We start from the raw sequence: 18,762 nt of genomic DNA on the forward strand, positions 1-18,762 counted from the left end.
GCGATCCCGTTCTGTGAGCTTGTGTGGCCTACCGCTTCATAGCTGAGCCGTTGTGCCTCTTAGACGTTTCCACTTTACAATAATGGCACTTACAGTTGACAACCTGACTTGTTGGAAAGGTTCACATGACGGTGCTATGTTGAAAGTCACTGAGCTCTTCAGTAAGACCATTCTATTGCCAATGTTTGTTTATGGAGATTGCATGGCGGTGTGCTCGATTTTATACACCTGTCAGCAACGGTTGTGGCTGAAATAGCCGAATCCCCAAATTTAAAGGATTGTCCACATACTTTAGTGTATATATAGTGTACATATATATACAATCCACACAAGGCCTGTGCCTGCTGAGGTACCTATCAGCTTTGAGAGTAAACAGTCTAGTCAATGTAGTTGAATTCATGTTGTGTGTGTCCTCAGGCCCAGAGACTACTGCTCCAGGATGGGTCTCTAGCCCACTTCACCGTCCAGAGTTCCTCTGCCCTACCCACCATCACCCTGGGCCTGCCAGCCAACGCCAGGGTAAGCATATCACACAACTTTATGAAAATGGCTGTTGGATGTTATGAATTCAAGGTGTTGTTATTATTATTATATTGCGACAGAGACATGGTAAAAAACAACAACACTAAGACTCGTCTTTGATAGCAACAAGATCATTTATCGCCACTTTATATGTGTGTATGTGTGCAGAGTGATGGAGACTTGTCCCCTCTGAAGGTGGGCCGGGTGCCTATGGTGGCGGGAGGCCAGTCTGTCTACCTTCCCCTGGGGATGGAGGAGCAGAGTGGGTCGCTGTCGTCCCACCTCCAGCCTGTCCTCATCCTGGAGCCCTCCAGACTGGTCCATACCCCCATGCTCGCTGGTGAGACACACAATCGCATTCACATACAATGCTGGCTGGCTTGCAATACGTTTGACTTCCAATAAACATTTGCCTTTGTATACAGCAGTTAAAATTCATTTTGCATGTAATTTGACATAGAACAGGAGAAGTTCTTGCCAGGAATGTGTTCCTTATAAAAGTATTACACAATATACAATTGCTAAGCTGGATTCTGTAGGCATTATCACTTTTCTCTTGCCTCCTGTGAAAGAGCTAAGAAAAGGTTTATTCTGACAGCAGAGGAAATGTGGTACCGCCTCCTAGTGGCCTTGACAAATAGTCAGATTTACAGCCGTACTCTCCCTGTCTCCTCCTGTCTCAGTTCCAGGCCTGGGCACCGTGCCACTACAGTTTGCCCCCCAGATGGATCGTCTGGTCCCGGGTGGGGGCCCTCACAAGCCCCTGAGCCGAACCCGCTCAGAGCCGCTGCCCCAAAGCCTCAGATCCCTGCACCCCCTGCTGCAACAGCACCACAACAGCCAACTACTGGAGAGACTTAAACAGCAGACACACCTGGGCAAGGTGAGTGACTTAGACACCTTCACAAATCACACATTTTCTCGCACATACTCTCATACTCACTCATATTCTGTTGTAATGGATTATTGATTTTTGTACAATCCAAGGATGGTTTCCACTGTCAGCAGCTGTCTTTTTCGAAAATAATTCATTGATTTGAATGGAATTGGATGAATCTAAATTGATCAGTAATTTGGTGTGTGTGTTCCAGCTGATGTCTAAATCCAGTGAGAAGCCTCGGCTCAGGCAGATCCCCTCAGAAGACATGGACTCTGAGGAGGTGGGGCCAACGCCCAGCGACACCTATCACGGCCGAGTACGGGTGGAGTCACTGAGGGAAGCGGAGCCTGTGTCTGATTTGGACAGCCAGGGAGAACAGATCAATCTGCAACACACACTCATACTCAACCAGGTAAGATAAAGACACAGATGATAGAGGACCTCAAATAGAATATGCCTTCCTTCAACTTCCAGCAGAGGGCAGCAACGCTTTAGTTTTTTTCTTCGTGCTTCATGCAGGATTGACTTTACTTTACTTTCTGCGTGTATAGATTCCTGTGGGTTGAAAATCACAGCAGCACTAAACATATCTCTCTCTCTCTCTCTCTCTCTCTCTCTGGCTCTCTCTGTCTCTCTCTGGCTCTCTCTCTCTGGCGCTCTCTCTGGCTCTGGCTCTCTCTCTCTCTCTCTCTGGCTCTCTCTGTCTCTTTCTCTCTGGCTCTCTCTCTCTCTGGCTCTGGCTCTCTGGCTCTCTCTCTCTCTGGCTCTGGCTCTCTCGCTCTCTCTCTCTCTCTCTCTCTCTCTCTCTCTCTCTCTCTCGCTCTGGCTCTCTCTGGCTCTCTCTCTCTCTCTCTGGCTCTGGCTCTCTCTCTCTGGCTCTCTCTCTCTGGCTCTCTCTATCTCTCTCTCTCTGGCTCTCTCTCTCTCTGGCTCTGGCTCTCTCGCTCTCTCTCTCTCTCTGTCTCTCTCTCTCTCTCTCTCTCGCTCTGGCTCTCTCTGGCTCTCTCTCTCTCTCTCTGGCTCTGGCTCTCTCTCTCTGGCCTCTCTCTCTCTCTGGCTCTCTCTATCTCTCTCTCTCTGGCTCTCTCTCTCTCTGGCTCTGGCTCTCTCGCTCTCTCTCTGTCTCTCTCTCTCTCTCTCTCTCTCTCTCGCTCTGGCTCTCTCTGGCTCTCTCTCTCTCTCTCTGGCTCTCTCTCGCTGGCTCTGGCTCTCTCTGGCTCTGGCTCTCTCTCTCTCTCTCTGGCTCTGGCTCTCTCTCTCTCGCTCTCTCTCTCTGTCTCTCTCTCTCTCTCTCTCTCTCTCTCTCTCTCTCTCTCTCTGTCTCTCTCTCTCTCTCTGGCTCTCTCATTTTCTATCTTGCTCCCTCTCTCTCTCTAGTCGTTGTTATGGGAGAAACAGAAACAGCTGCAGCAGTTGCGTCGGCAGACAGCCCACATGGAGACGCTGGCGGTACCCATGATGCTTGGCAGTGCCCACCGGCCCCTCTTCCGTACCCAGTCCTCACCAGCCTCCACCTCCCTCACGCTGCCAGACAAGCCCCTGCCAGTACCCGCCCCAGAACCACATAGCAAACCACGCTTCACCACCGGTAAGAAATGAACCACACACACCCAGGCACACTGCCACAAGGGAACCTGTTTATGTATAGGTTATTATCCCTACTGTGGCTGTAATTCAATTGCTCCAATCTGAGGCCTGGTCAAGGAATCTCTGATAAGATATGGGTAGTAAGCAGTTTATATGCTTATATTGCATTTGTTTCCATATCTCTCTTGTTGTGGTTAGATCTGTCTTACAGCTGTTGATTCACCGGAAATACTAACGTTAATGTGTGTCTCTGTTTGGTTGCAGGCCTGGTTTATGACTCTCAGATGCTGAAGCACCAGTGCACATGTGGTGACAACAGCAGCCACCCAGAGCATGCTGGGAGGATCCAGAGTATCTGGTCACGTCTCCAGGAGAGAGGTCTCAGGGGCCAGTGTGAGGTACATAGACCACCGTTTTTACCTCCTTTTTCTTTACCTACCCACTCGGCACACTGGTTGAATCAACGTTATTTCCACATCATTTCAATGAAATCACGTTGGACCAACGTGGAATAGACGTTTAATTGACGTCTGTGCCCTGTGGGTAGACTCAAGGGACAAACATGACCTTTTCATTCGTAGCCATATTCAATATTGCTAGGGGTAGTTGTATCTTACTAAATGCTCCAGTGTCTGCTCTAAGTTTGGTCCATGTTCCCCCATACAGACTATCCGGGGTCGAAAGGCCACTCTGGAGGAGCTGCAGTCGGTCCATTCAGAGCGTCATGTCCTGCTGTACGGCACCAACCCACTCAACCGCCTCAAACTGGACAACCGCAAGCTGGCTGGTACGTCCTCACTAACGATTTGATGATGTTTTCATATAATCTGTCATGCCAATCTTATGCCAGGACCCCTTGCATAACAGTTTGGCAATAGTAAAGTAAAGCTACTCTCTGGTGTCTCTAGTGAATAGAGATTTGCCTGGTTAATGATTCGAACGGTACTGTATTGATATCACTTTGGAATCCCTTACGTTTAGCAGTTAACTCATTACAATGAACACAGTTTCACACTTTTCTCTTCTGATGAAAATAATGTGTTAATATTCTGTGAATACAAATGTTGTGTTCACTGATGACATTTGTATTTAAAGTTTTGTGAAAGCGGTTCTAAGATATGCAAGGCAGGTACGACGGCAATAAAACCATCAGAAGTTCTGTATTTCAGAATGTGATCATTGCTACTCTGCTATAGATACATTTCAATATAGATCCAAAAATTGCTTCTATGCGATTGAGAAAAAGTGTAAGATGTAATTTCACTGATGGTACACAGACAAACAGTAATGTCATATGCTAATAAAATGATCTGAACATAAGCTGTTACCACTGATTATTTGTGATGAATAATACCACTCATTGTTCTCCCACAGGCATTCTCTCTCAAAGGATGTTTGTGATGCTCCCATGTGGAGGAGTGGGGGTAAGTGAGAGACCCAACGCACACACACACACACACACACATATGCATGCACGCACACATCCACATACACACATTTTCTCCCAGCTCTCTCTCTTGCTCACAACACACACATCTCTTGATTTCAGTTGGAAATTCTTCCCTCCAAGTCCTTAACAACACGTATATGATATGGTCCATTCAGAGTGATTAGCGATGAGTTGTGGATGTTGTTTCACAGAGAGGGCCATGAGAAGATGAGGAGGGGATATGAAAAAAGAAAGCATATGAGTAGGTTGAGACAATAAATTGCCTGACGAGCTCTGTCGGACCATGAGATTTCAATCTAATAAAAACATGATGCTCATGACGGGGGAAAAGAAATGCCTCCAATTTCATTGTCTGAGCCAGACGGCTAGAAATACAAGTTTGTGAACAAACGGGAAAAAATTCTGAAAGGAAGAAAGGATATGTAGAATGGAGTGGACAGCAGCATGTTTAAGTCCCTGAGGGAATTCCCTCGTGTGCATGCATGCGTTTTCCTCTCCCTGGAAATGTCTGCATTTTCCTCTTCCATGTATGCACCATGTATGCATTTTCCTCTTCCATGTATGCACCATGTATGCATTTTCAACATTTATGTATTTTCCTCTCCCAGGAAACAAGTCCTGTTTTCTCTCTTGTATTTCTCTGTTGCTTGAGTAGCAAATCTCTATGGCACCGGGTGTGTCTGTGTACTGTAAGTATGGTAATATATCAGACAGCATAATAAATGATTGAGGTGAGGTCTGTGTGCCTCCAAACTGGTGTACCTGTAGTAATACTTAGTGCCATTGAAACCATGGAAAGAAAAACACTACACCTGATCCATACAGCATGTTAGCAGATTCTAAACACATACTAACGACTGGTTCCTTCACGCTTGGCAGTTGTGCTGTCCTGTCACTCACACTTGTGTTGTTTTTGATTGGCAGGTGGACAATGACACAATCTGGAATGAGTCTCATACGTCCACGGCATCGCGCATGGCTGCAGGCAGTGTCACAGAGCTGGCCTTCAGAGTGGCCAAGGGAGAGCTCAAGGTAAGACACAGATATCTGTAATCCCCATCAAATCACACTCCAGACTATCTCTACAACTGCCTCAGGCAACTTGACAAAGAATAGTGAATGATCATGTTTTGTTTTGTTTCTCTCCAGAATGGCTTTGCAGTGGTGAGGCCCCCAGGCCACCATGCTGACCCATCCAACCCAATGTAAGTCTGTCTCATATTCTCACATCGAATGTGTGTGTGTGTGTGTTTTTGTTTGTGTGTAGTTTTTCGTGTGTACTATACTCCTTGTGGTAGTGCGTGCCCAGGCTAACCACAGCGGCCTCTGCTGAGCGTTGCAGTGTCAGCACGCTGTCTGATGAAAGATATTTATGGGCTGATAGTGAAGCTGGGAAGGAAAAGAACAGAGAGAAGATTTATGCATCTCCTATTGGTGTGCTGAGTCGGCTTTTCTTCGTATCCTAACCACTATCATCTTGTATTGCTAATGTCTGTTTCTCTACCTTTCTTTCACCCCTCCCTCCCTCCCCCCCCCTCCCTCCCTCCCTCCCTCCCCCCCCTCCCCCCCTCCCTCCCTCCCCCTCCCTCCCTCCCTCCCTCCCTCCCTCCCTCCCTCCCTCCCTCCAGGGGTTTCTGCTATTTCAACTCGGTGGCCATCGCAGCCAAGCAGCTCCAACAGAAACTGAGTGCCAACAAGATCCTCATCGTTGACTGGGTAAGGGACTACAGTTGCAGTGATTGTAGCAATAACAGTAGCAACACTATTTTTGTTGGTGGAATCCTCGTCTCATTTGACCTACTACTGTTTTGACAATAACTACAGTATTTAGTATGATCCTTATGCTATACTGTATACACATGAAAACATGTATGTATACACAAGTAAACATGTATGTATACACATGTGAGTTCTGTCTCACATTGCTTTATTTGTTACTATTGGCCAGGTCTAGGATATGACATAAAATAAGCCAGCAGTTATGTGATTTAATGTAACCAATTCTCTTCCATCTCTGTCCTGTTGCTAGGATGTTCACCATGGTAATGGGACCCAGGAAGTGTTTTACAATGATCCCAGTGTGCTGTATATCTCACTGCATCGCTATGACGACGGCAACTTCTTCCCTGGCAGCGGGGGGCCAGCTGAGGTAAGTGACATCATTGGGTCAGCTCTACACCAGGCATTCTGCCAGTAGGACAATGGGCATGACATCAAGAGAAGCTCAAAGAACTAGCTAGGTTCCAAAGTAACAGCGGACAGATGTCTGCTCAAGGTTCTTAGTGTGTTTAGGAGACGTTCTATTACACGTGTTGTGCCTCTAGCACCTCTATGTTATTGACCACATCTCCATGGAGAATGCATTGTCTCAGTAGGTCTCTCTGTGTGTGCCTGTGTTGTAGGTGGGATCTGGTGCTGGAGAAGGCTTCAATGTCAACGTGGCCTGGACTGGAGGTCTGGACCCCCCTATGAGTGATGCTGAGTACATCGCTGCTTTTAGGTACGACAACTCTGACCATGATCCTTTCTGGTTTAAACATCAATGTCCACCCGTCCCCATTTCTGTAACTATGAAAAAACAAAGGTCTTACCTTGTCACTTTCTAGAAAGACCCCCTTCTCCCCTCATACGGTATTGACTGTAATTTGATTGAAGTGCAAAACCTCTTGACGCATTTCTGAATCGGAGTCATTTGAAGTGCATGTGTACGGTCCCAATGTTCTATGTTTTATGTGTGAGATTAAATTGTCTCCAGGTTTGGTGGTTGTTGTATTAAACAGACATTTCACTGCCACTTCCTCCATAGCACTTAATTGCCACCGGTGGGTGGTTCAGGTTCTAATGAAGTTTCTGTATTTTGGTTAGGTCGTCTGTCTGGTGGCAACCGTAGGAAACTGTGGCGACCACAGACAGTGGTGGGTGGGCCCCACCTCTAAGCCAGCGTAACAAAATGAGAATGACAACATAGTCCTGGAAAAGTTTCAACATAAGTTTTTAACTTCAACGTAATAAGAAACCAGGGTTTAATATTCCTATTACACCTCTCTTTTCCACACAGTAGTACACCACCCTTGGAAATAATAATAAAACCTCTGTTTTTGAATCTGAAAAGACACCACCATTTTGTTGCCACACATGTCTGTCCCACACAGATTTAAAATGTCTAACAAGTTTGTTGGTGAAATGTTCTCAGTCAGTTTCTCTAAACTCCAGGGGTAAGGAATGCACCCCCACCACCTCCTTGTCTCCTCTGTCTCATTCCTCTTCTCCTCTTCTCCCTATCTCTCTCCTTCCCTTGCTCTGATTGATCTTTAATGAGCCCTCTCCCTCTTTCTCTTGTTCTCCCTGTAGTCTGCCTATAGTTGGGCTCACAGGGGAGTAGGGGAGGTTTTATTGGTCTGCAGGGGAGGCAGGGTTGGTTAGTGTGGTGGGGAGTGGGGGGGGTCTGGGCTGGAGGAATCCAAACGCAGGATAATGAACCCAAATGGATCCCAGATGGCAGGCTGTCAGTGACGTGATGAGAGTGACAAGCTCCAAATGGGAACCAGACGTGCTTATGGAGGCTTTGAACTCGGGCGGCAGCAGAGATGCCTGCGTTAGCTCCCTCGCTAGCTAGTGGTCCTGCTCTGTTCTGTGCTGTGCTGGTTGACTCTCTAACAGAGAGAAGTGGCTGACGCCAGTCCAGAAAACAACAGGAGGCCCCTGCAGCTCGACCTCAACCCTGCTCTCTTCACTGTCATTAACAGCCAGACAGGGCTGTTTGTGGAGTAAATATTGTCGAGGTGTTGTTGAAATGCTGTTGTTTCTCCCTGCAGGACAGTGGTGATGCCCATAGCTCAGGAGTTCTCCCCTGATGTGGTCCTGGTCTCCTCAGGGTTCGATGCAGCAGAGGGACACCCTGCACCTCTAGGGGGTTACAAGGTCACCGCCAAATGTAAGCAAGGCTTTCCTCAAACAGTACACGTTAGACCATGAGCTAGCTTGTACAGTGGTTTCAGAGCTTTGCTAGTTAGTTCTTGATAAATAGAAGGTAAGACATTTATAAGCCTTGACCTCGTACACGCTGACCTGGTTGCATCACTGTTGTAAATGTGTGTCTTTATTGATTTATATGAATCTGTGCTGTAAATGTCATTAAGATTGGTACAGTGCCTTCAGAAAGTATTAATACTCCTTGGCTTATTCCACATTTAGTTGTGTTACAGCCTGAATTCAAAATGGATTACATAGATTTTTTATCTCACCTATCTACACAGCATACCCCATAATGACAAAGTGAAAACATGTTTTTAGACATTTTTGCAAATTAATTCAAAATGAAATACAGAAATATCTCATTTGCATAAGTATTCACACCCCTGAGTCAATACAATGTTAGAATCACCTTTGGCAGCGATTACAGCTGTGAGTCTTTCTGGTTAAGTTTCTAAGAGCTTTGTACACCTGGATTGTACAGTATAAAAAAATATCTTCAAGCTCTGTCAAGTTGGTTGTTTTTTCATGTCTTGCCATAGATTTTCAAGGCGATTTTAGTGAAAAATTTAACTAGGCCACTCAGGAACATAACATATCCTCTTGGTAAGCAACTCCTTGTGTTTTAGGTCATTGTCCTGCTGAAAGGTGAATTTGTCTCCCAGTGTCTGTTGGAAACAGATTGAACCAGGCACAATCCTTTAGGATCCTTTAGGATTGTGCCTGTGCTTAGCTCTATTTTGTTTCTTTTTATCCTGAAAAACTCCCTAGACCTTGCCGATGACAAACATACCTATAACATGATGCAGCCACCACCATTCTTGAAAATATGAAGAGTGGTACTCAGTGATGTGTTGTGTTGGATTTTCCCCAAACATAACGCTTTGTATTCAGGACATAATGTTAATTTCTTTGCCACAATTTGTGCAGTTTTACTTTAGTGCCTTATTGCAAACAGGATGCATGTTTTGGAATATTTGTATTCTGTACAGGCTTCCTTATTTTCACTCTGTCATTTAGGTTAGTATTGTAGAGTAACTGAAATGTTGTTGATCCTCAGTTTTCTCCTATCACAGCCATTAAACTCTGTAATTGTTTTAAAGTCACCATTGACATCATGGTGAAATCTCTGAGCGGTTTCCTTCCCCTCTTGAAATTGAGTTAGGAAGGATGCCTCGTTATTGTTATTTTCTTGTGTTACTTTTTAAATGTTTTACTTTAGTTTATTTAGTAAATATTTTTTGTTGTTTTTGGCGCATGAGGCAAATACATTTGATTTGATTATATTTTTTTATTTGTATCTTTGTAGTGACAGGGTATATTGATACACCATCCAACGTGTAATTAATAACTTCACCATGCTCGAAGTAGCTTCAATGTCTGCTTTTTGTATTTTTACCCATCTACCCATCTTTGCGAGGCATTGGAAAACCTCCCTGGTATTTGTGGTTGAATCTGTGTTTGAAATTCACCGCTCTTCTGAGGGACCTTACAAATAGTTGTATGTGTGGTACAGAGATGAGGTAGTCATTCAAAAATCATGTTAAACACCTATTATTGCACACAGTGAGTCCATTCAATTTATTATGTGGCTTGTTAAGCAAATATCTACCCCTGAACTTATTTAGGCTTGCCATAACAAAGGGGTTGAATACTTATTGACTCAAGACATTTCAGGTTTTCATTTTAAATTAATTTAAAAAAAAATCCACTTTGACATTATGAGTTATTGTGTGTAGGCCAGTGACACAAAATCTCAATTTAATCCATTTTAAATTCAGGCTGTAACACATCAATATGTGAAAAAAGTCAAGGGGTGTGAATACATTCTGAAGGCCCTGTATATGGCCATGTTGTCAGTCTAGAAAAGGAGTTGGCACACATGCCTCATTGAACATGATTTAGGCTAGTTTAACATGCAAAGTTGATGTGCTTAATTGTCCACAACATCCCATATTGACTGTGTTGTTTTTGATATGTCCATCAGGTTTTGGGTTCCTGACCCGGCAGCTGATGGGTCTGGCTGGAGGCCGGGTGATCATGGCCCTGGAGGGAGGTCACGACCTCACGGCTATCTGCGACGCCTCCGAGGCCTGCGTCAGCGCTCTCCTGGGCATTGAGGTGAGAGACTGGTTTAAGGTGCATTAAAGCAGTTTATGAACTACTTTTAAACCCCTTCATAAATCATGTTAAGTATACCACAAAGGAATGTGAAGTCTATAGCCTCATAAGGAATATTCAATCATATATAGTGCATTCGGAAAGTAATCAGACCCCTTGACTTTTTCCACATTTTGTTACATTACAGCCTTTTCCCTTATCTATCTACACACAATCCCCGATAATGACAAAGCGAAAACAGATTATTAGAAACACCTTATTTAAATAAATATTCAGACCCTTTGGTAGAGCATGGTGTTTGCAACGCCAGGGTTGTGGGTTCGATTCCCACGGGGGGCCAGTACAAAAAAAGAGAATGCATGAAATGTATGCATTCACTACTGTAAGTCGCTCTGGATAAAAGCGTCTGCTAAATGACTAAAATGTAAAAAAAATTATAAAAAATGAGACTCAAAAATTAGCTCAGGTGCATCCTGTTTCCATTGATCATCCTTGAGATGTTTCTACAACTTGATTGGAGTCCACCTGTGGTAAAATCAATTAATTGGCACATGACAGCCCGCTTGAAGTTTGCCAAAAGGCACCTAAAGGACTCTGACCATGAGAAACAAGATTTTCTGGTCTGATGATACCAAGATTGAACTCTTTGGCCTGAATGCCAAGCGTCACGTCTGGAGGAAACCTGGCACCATCCCTACGGTGAAGCATGGTGGTTTCAGCATCATGCTGTGGTGATGTTTTTCAGCGCAGGGACTGGGAGACTAGTCAGGATCTAGGGAAAGATGAACACAGCAAAGTATAGAGAGATCCTTGATGAAAATCTGCTCCAGAGCACTCAGGACCTCAGACTGGGGCAAAGTCTGTGAATGTCCTTGACTGGGCCAGCCAGAGCCCAGACGTGAACCCGATCAAATATCTCTGGAGAGACCTGAAAATAGCTGTGCAGCGACGCTCCCCATCCAACCTGACAGAGCTTAAAAGGATCTGCAGAGAAGAATGGGAGAATCTCCCCAAATACAGGTGTGTCAAGAAGACTTGAGGCTGTAATCGCTGCCAAGGGTGCTTCAACAAAGTACTGAGTAAACAGTCTGAATACTTATGTAAATATGACGTTTCCGTTATTTATTTATTTTTGTATTTTTTTTTGCTTTGTCATTATGGGGTATTGTGTGTAGATTGATGAGGACGAAAAACACTTTAGTACATTTTCGAATTAGGCTGTAACATAACATAATGTGGAAAAAGTTAAGGGGTCTGAATACTTTCCAAATGCACTGTAAATAAGAGGAAAGATATTGAGGGCTGGAAAGGAGGATGATGTTGATTAGTGGCCTGATGGTTTCCTCTCCCACTGTGTTGTCCATACAGGAGCCTCTGTCAGAGGAGGTGCTGCTGCAGAAGCCCAATGCTAACAGTGTTTGCTCGCTACAGAGAGTCATACAGATACATGGTGGGTAAACAGTCATTCTACTCCTTATGTCTCTTTTTTATACAGTACAGCACTGTCCCTCTTTTCCCTCTGTCTCTCTATTCTATTTTTGTCTATCCCTTTATTCTGGTCTGATCCTAATTATTGTGAAATGCAGACTTCCTGAGTACACACAATGATTTAATACATTAGGCTACAAGGCTATTAATAATATTCATCTTTCACCATATGGGCCCATACAGTATGAGGGACTAGCTTTTATACCAGTTGGACGATTAAACCTTCTGACTGCAGCCAAAGTGCTCACTGCTCATTCAAGTGTGTGTGCTTACTGGCTCTGGTTTAGGCAAAAAACACACAGAATAAACACACAATGTAGGGCAAGTGGGGTGTTTGTTTTACATTCATGTTTTACATTCAGCTTCACTCCGTCAAGGGAAATATAGTATTCTTTTAACAAAGATATCTACATATATTTCAGGATGTTGTGTATACAGTGGCTTGCGAAAATATTCGCCCCCCTTGGCATTTTTCCTATTTTGTTGCCTTTTAACGATTTTGGGGGGGTTGAATCATTTGATTTACACAACATGCCTACCACTTAGAAAATGCAAAATGCAAAACCACCATGCTTCACTGTGGGGATGGTATTCTCGGGGTGATGCGAGATCTTGGGTTTGCGCCAGACATAGCGTTTTCCTTGATGGCCAAAAAGCTCAATTTTAGTCTCATCTGACCAGAGTACCTTCTTCCATATGTTTGGGGAGTCTCCCACATGCCTTTTGGCGAACACCAAACATGTTTGCTTATTCTTTTCTTTAAGCAATGGATTTTTTCAGGCCAATCTTCCTTAAAGTCCAGCTCTGTGTAGTGTACTGCTTAAACTGGTCCTATGGACAGATACTCCAATCTCCACTGTGGAGCTTTGCAGCTCCTTCAGGGTTATCTTTTGTCTCTTTGTTGACTCTCTGATTAATGCCCTCCTTGCCTGGTCCGTGGGTTTTGGTGGGCGGCCCTCTCTTGGCAGGTTTGTTGTGGTGCCATATTATTTCAATTTTTTAATAGTGGATTTAATGGTGCTCCGTTGGATGTTCAAAGTTCAGATATTTTTTTATAACCCAACCCTGATCTGTACTTCTCCACAACTTTGTTCCTGACCTGTTTGGAGAGCTCCTTGGTCTTCATGGTGCTGCTTGCTTGGTGGTGCCCCTTGCTTACTGGTGTTGCAGACTCTGGGGCCTTTCAGACCAGGTCTATATATACTGAGATCATGTGACAGATCATGTGACACTTAGATTGCACACAGGTTGACTTTATTTAACTAATTATGTGACTTCTGAAGGTAATTGGTTGCACCATATCTTATTTAGGGGCTTCATACGGGGTGAATACATATGCACGCACCACTTTTACTGTTTTCTTTTCTTTTTTCTTTTTTTTAAACAAGTCATTTTTTTTGTTTCTCTTCACCAATTTGGACTATTTTGTGTATGTCCATTACATGAAATCCAAGTAAAAATCCATTTAAATTGCATGTTGTAATGCAACAAAATAGGAGAAACGCCAAGGGGGATGAATACTTTTGCAAGGCACTGTACATGGAAATAATCTGAATATATGTAAAAAGAAAATTAAAAAAAACACTGTAATTTGCTCAACTTACTCCAATGGCAATTGGCTCAATTACCCCACTCTCTCCTACTGTATAGCCCAAATGATTCTCTGTCTGTTCTTCAGGTCAGTATTGGCAGTCCCTGAAGACGTTCAGTAGCTCCGTGGGCCTGTCCTTCGTGGGTGCTCAGAGAAGAGACTGTGAGGAGACTGATGCTGTCAATGCTCTGGCCTCTCTCTCTGTGGGGGTCCTGACCAGCAAGAGGTACGACAGGGGCGCATGTACCCAAACACTCCTAAACATTCTCAAACACTCCTAAACACTCCTAAACACTCCTAAACACTCTCAAACACTCTCAAACACTCCTAAACACGCTCAGACACTCCTAAACACTCCTAAACACTCCTAAACACTCCTAAACACTCCTAAACACTCTCAAACACTCTCAAACACTCTCAAACACTTCTAAACACTCTCACAGTAAAGGGCAGGCTCCCCTGTACAGTACTGTACACATATGATGCTTTTCCTAACCATCTTCTCTATGTGTTTGCCCCCCAGCCTCCCCGACGAGCCTATGGAGCACGACGACGATTCCATGTAAAAGATGCTGACTTTTGACCTCAGAGACCTCTCCTCCAGGACGTCCCAATAGCCTTGGAGATCCTGCGCTGTCACACGCCGAAGGGGAGGAGTGTAGATTATGGAACTCTGCCTTAACCAATGAGACCTTAAAGCCACACAGTGCCTCAAAGACCACTGTCCATTCTCCTCAGACTGTATGCAGCGCAACTTAACACAGCGAAGAGTGAACTCAACACAGTGGAACTAATGTAGCCTGCTAAGCCACACCAAAGCCCTGTCAGTGTATATGTGAGATAAAAGATGTTCTCTCAAACAACTGATTATTTTACTCTGTCCGTGGTCTAGCCCTAGCAAGACAGAGTCATTTATATTGTGTGTATCCAGAAGGATACGTCCATACCAGCCCTGTGCCGTCATATTGACCACTCTTTGGCCTTTAAAACAAGTACAGACATAAAGGTCTTGTGGAGGCACTTACAGTAAAGAAATACTTCCCAGCCATTGTCTTGTTTCCCCAGTGTCTGTGAATAATACAGGCCATAGAGACTAAAGGAAGATGTGCCCTTGAAGGAGGGAATACTTAGCACCAGGTCTGTGGGTGTCTGTTGTTGTGTCAGTGAGCAGAGCAGACCCCAGTCTGTCTGAAGAAGGCCCTGGACAGACAGAGGGAGAGAGAGAGAGAGCCTGGAGGGGACCGGCCAGCACCTGGCAACTGTTAAATGGCTCAGTCGGTCCTCGATGATGTCATTAATAGTTTAACCACTAAAAAAATACAAAAAATAAGAAGAAAATGAAGATTTGGATGACTGTGGTCTTACCTGTTGTTTTTGTTTTTGCACTGTGCATTCCGTAATGTGAACCGTTGAAAATTCCAAACCTCGGGGAAACTAAAGTTCGAGATTATTTAATGATCTGTTCAACTTTGAAGATTGGAAGATATTGTTGTCCTCTAAAATCCACTCACATTCTAAAAAGAAGACTTATGCATTCTACATTTCTACCGGCATGTATACACAATGAGTATTTATACGAAGTGCATTTACGAAAAAATCCTGTTTGGCCAGATTGTATTACGAATACTTTCCACTGCTGTTCATAGACAAGTGTCTTTATATATTGTTGGCAGGGACACACACAAACACACACACTCAGAAAGGCATTGTAGACATGCACACTATTTCCCTTTATGTCTCACCACTGACATGATGAGGACCAAAATTATACCTCCTGTCTCGAGGATATATAGTATACAAACTGGATGAACTGAAACAATTAAACCAATGAATCTTACGAAGAGCTGAAGACCTACCACTGTTTGGAAGGAAATACTAGTTCTATGTTCATTCCTATGCCATTGTATTGTTTATGATGCTAGTCAAAGGCTCTAATGCACTTCATGGAGATCTCCCAAAGAAACCGGTCTTCAATATGGCTGCAGTGGGACTGTATTACTGCAGATGGACCAGTGTGGTTACGGTGTTACTGTACGTTAATGTTTGTTTTTGCAGGACCAGAATTTTGACCTGTGGATAGACATTTATTGTGTACATTCATTTGACAGTTCAGTTCCCTTGATATTATCCAAGGACAGTAATATCAAACGGGGGTGAATACAGTTAAACTGAGTGTATTATTTTATGTGAAAACCTTCTTTATAGTGTTGCTCTGTTTGTTTCGTGGACCAACCAAAATACTATTACTGTTAGCACTATGGAGGTCAGTGGCGGTCGGTGCCATTTAAGATGAGGGAGGACGATTTCTTTTTTTTATGAGCTTGGCCTTATTCTATTACAGCATATTGCATGGCTGTCATTCATATTCCATTCACCAAGTTCACTGTAACAGTGATAGGTTTAGGCTACTTCATGATACTCAAATATTACCTAAACCCATCATGTTGCTACAACCTAGCCTATGAATGAAAGTTTACAACGTAGATGCACACAGGTCGAGAGAAACATTTGAGGTGACAGACCGTGACACATTCAATATCACCTTGTACACTCTTGTCTGCATCTCGCTGATCTAGGGTGTAATCATTAGTCCAACAGTTGCAAACAAGTTTCTATTGGACAAATTCAGGTATGTTTATCTCCATTTCGTTCTGTTTGCTTCCGTTTAAGAAATGTTTTACAACAGAATCGGCAGAATGAATACACCCCTGATCACGCGTAAATACAGTTCACTTTCATAGCAGCCACGTTGTATTCCTTCTCGCATCTATGCGCTCTCCTCCTCTCACCTTTCACTTGTGGACTTCAATGCACAACACATCAGCTGAATGTGACCAGGCAAAAATAAACTTTCCATGCCAAACCATATCATAACCGCTACACACAGTCTACATCGTTGTCACCATATTAGCTAAAGTAACGTCATAGTCAACATAGCTAATATAACTAATGCGTTAGTAAACCCGCTATGATCATGTAGTAACGTTACAGTGTACAGTCAGTAAGCAGTTTAGCACCTGCACCAGCGGGCCCCGGAGGCAATACATTTGTAAAACCAAAATCTTACCTTGACTTGGAAGAGTTCCAGTGTTTTTTGTTGGATAGTCATAGCCAGCTAGCTAACATAGCATCCCTCTGTTTGAGAAGAGTATTTAAGCAGGCTAAACTAGCTAGCTGCATAGGCTATCTAAGTAAGTGAAAGTGAAAAAAATGACTCTCTCTTGCTTCTATATTTTGGAAGAAATTAATTTGTTCAAAACTGTTCAACTATTGTCTTTCTCTCTTTGAGTCAACTACTCACCAGATGTTATGCACTGCAGTGCTAGCTAGCTCTAGCTTATGCGTTCAGTACTAAATTCATTCTCTGATCCTTTGACTGGGTGGACAACATGTCATTCATGCTGCAAGAGCTCAGATAGGTTGGAGGACAAGTCAATGTACCCAGAGGAGGATGGACCATGGTGCTACACCATGGTGCTACCCTACAGAGTGCTGTTGAGGCTACTGTAGACTTTCATTGCAAAACTGTGTTTTAATTCATTATTTGGTGACGTGAATAGTATAGTTTTATCTAATTCATTCAATTTTATGAAATTCACTGAGGATGGTCCTCCCCTTCCTCCTCTGAGGAGCCTCCACTAATGGAGATGTGGCTTTACTATGATGGTGCATACTTCTCCCTTATGCCTTGTGTAGGAAGTCTCTCTTGTACTCCAGTTGTATGTATGATACAGTACTTGACATCATGCTGATTATAGATTTTCAGATATACTGTATCTGCACACATCCAAACTGAAACTAGTTTGTTAACATGTCCTGAGGCCTTTTTTGTGTGTTCATGACGTCCAGTGTAGATCGTTTTTGTTGTGAATTGAAATAATGTGTAGCACATTCCATGGTTCGTTTTCTATATTCATTCTGGGGTTATGTAGTTTGTCTTAATGAACATTTCATCTAGATTGCACTCATTTTTAGACGTTCTTCAGTGGATGAAAAAAAAACTGCCCACCATCAAATTGAGAAATTGACATTTGTTTTCAGATTCACAATATTATTTTGTATATAACCCCATACCTCTATGGAATGTGGCTAAATGTCTAAATGTATCATAAGCTCTCTATTAATGTGTATTACTGTGTTTTCTCTGTTGGAAATCGAAGAGGAGAGTGAGAGAGAGCATCCAATTCTGACTAACCACTGCAGAAAGAAAGCATTTACAAGGCATATTTTTTCAGGAACACTCTCTGCTAGTGCGCCAATACAGTGGCATGTACGCTGGTGATACACGTCAATCTTGTCTTAACTAAACATTCTTCTCTAACCTTGGCTTCATTCTCTCCCCTAGTTGTTGTTGAGAGATAACGATAACCATGCTAACAAGTCTTATAGTCTTTTCGTACTATACTCTACCAACCACTGTGGATGGCTACAGATGTAGGATTGTAATTTGATCACCCTGTTGCCGGAGAACTTTCCTGAAATGCAGGAAATGTAAACCTTGTAGTGTATTTGGGGTAAAATTTTAAAAAGTCTACTTTAAAAAATTCAAAAAATGTATCAATCTCTACAATATTGTCCATTAATTATAATTCACATAATTCACATTTCCTGTTGCTGCAGGACTACTTTTGTGCTGTAGCAAACTGGTTCAAATAAAAATCTAAATCTGTATATGTGTGTAGGAGGCCATTGCCAGTTTTCAATATTCATTATTGTTTGTACTAACTATTTGTTTTGGGGTGGTTGTTTTCAAGACTCTGGGCAATGTTTGCCCATAAGATACCCTCAAAGACTTGTATAAAACGAAATAGAAGTAACCACCATTATTCATATTCTCGTAGAACAGTGCCTGTGCTCTTTGTCTCGTAGTACACCGGTGGGTATCTGTTGTCTATGAAGTAATGTTAGAGAAAGTGTGTTGAATACTGTACATTACCTCTCCTGTAAAGACTTCCAGGGGCCTATGGGCAACACTCTTATTGTCTTAGTGACAAGTGGGCCGCTCCTCTTGATTTCCTTTAAAATTGTCCTTTTTATGCTCTATTTCTTAAAGTCACTGTAAATAGATACTCAATACCAAAATACATCACGCATGTGCCTTGAGTCAAGTATTGGTAGCCTTCACTAACTGGAGTTAAGAATAACAGAGTC

The 18,762-nt window shown here is 43.2% G+C and overlaps 1 protein-coding gene across 7 annotated transcripts in view; it reads left to right on the top strand.

Moving 5' to 3' along the window:
• LOC115168166 (histone deacetylase 7) overlaps nucleotides 1-14,938 on the top strand; it is a 76,222-nt gene extending 61,284 nt beyond the window's left edge. For 5 of the 7 annotated variants that reach the window (XM_029723177.1, XM_029723178.1, XM_029723184.1 and 2 more), the window contains 18 exons: nucleotides 418-519; nucleotides 691-862; nucleotides 1,206-1,405; nucleotides 1,614-1,814; nucleotides 2,780-2,990; nucleotides 3,254-3,387; nucleotides 3,656-3,776; nucleotides 4,364-4,413; nucleotides 5,364-5,471; nucleotides 5,589-5,644; nucleotides 6,068-6,155; nucleotides 6,469-6,588; nucleotides 6,842-6,939; nucleotides 8,255-8,373; nucleotides 10,399-10,532; nucleotides 11,901-11,982; nucleotides 13,699-13,837; nucleotides 14,135-14,938. In XM_029723177.1, coding sequence (XP_029579037.1) covers nucleotides 418-519; nucleotides 691-862; nucleotides 1,206-1,405; nucleotides 1,614-1,814; nucleotides 2,780-2,990; nucleotides 3,254-3,387; nucleotides 3,656-3,776; nucleotides 4,364-4,413; nucleotides 5,364-5,471; nucleotides 5,589-5,644; nucleotides 6,068-6,155; nucleotides 6,469-6,588; nucleotides 6,842-6,939; nucleotides 8,255-8,373; nucleotides 10,399-10,532; nucleotides 11,901-11,982; nucleotides 13,699-13,837; nucleotides 14,135-14,177 — 2,178 coding nt within the window. In that variant the 3' untranslated portion in view covers nucleotides 14,178-14,938. The remainder of the gene's footprint in view (nucleotides 1-417; nucleotides 520-690; nucleotides 863-1,205; nucleotides 1,406-1,613; nucleotides 1,815-2,779; nucleotides 2,991-3,253; nucleotides 3,388-3,655; nucleotides 3,777-4,363; nucleotides 4,414-5,363; nucleotides 5,472-5,588; nucleotides 5,645-6,067; nucleotides 6,156-6,468; nucleotides 6,589-6,841; nucleotides 6,940-8,254; nucleotides 8,374-10,398; nucleotides 10,533-11,900; nucleotides 11,983-13,698; nucleotides 13,838-14,134) is intronic. The other 2 variants (XM_029723179.1, XM_029723180.1) reach the window with 1 other exon arrangement.
• The last annotated feature ends 3,824 nt before the right edge of the window (nucleotides 14,939-18,762 follow it).

Source organism: Salmo trutta, chromosome 30 (assembly GCF_901001165.1).
Source record: "Salmo trutta chromosome 30, fSalTru1.1, whole genome shotgun sequence".
Lineage (NCBI taxonomy): Eukaryota > Metazoa > Chordata > Actinopteri > Salmoniformes > Salmonidae > Salmo > Salmo trutta.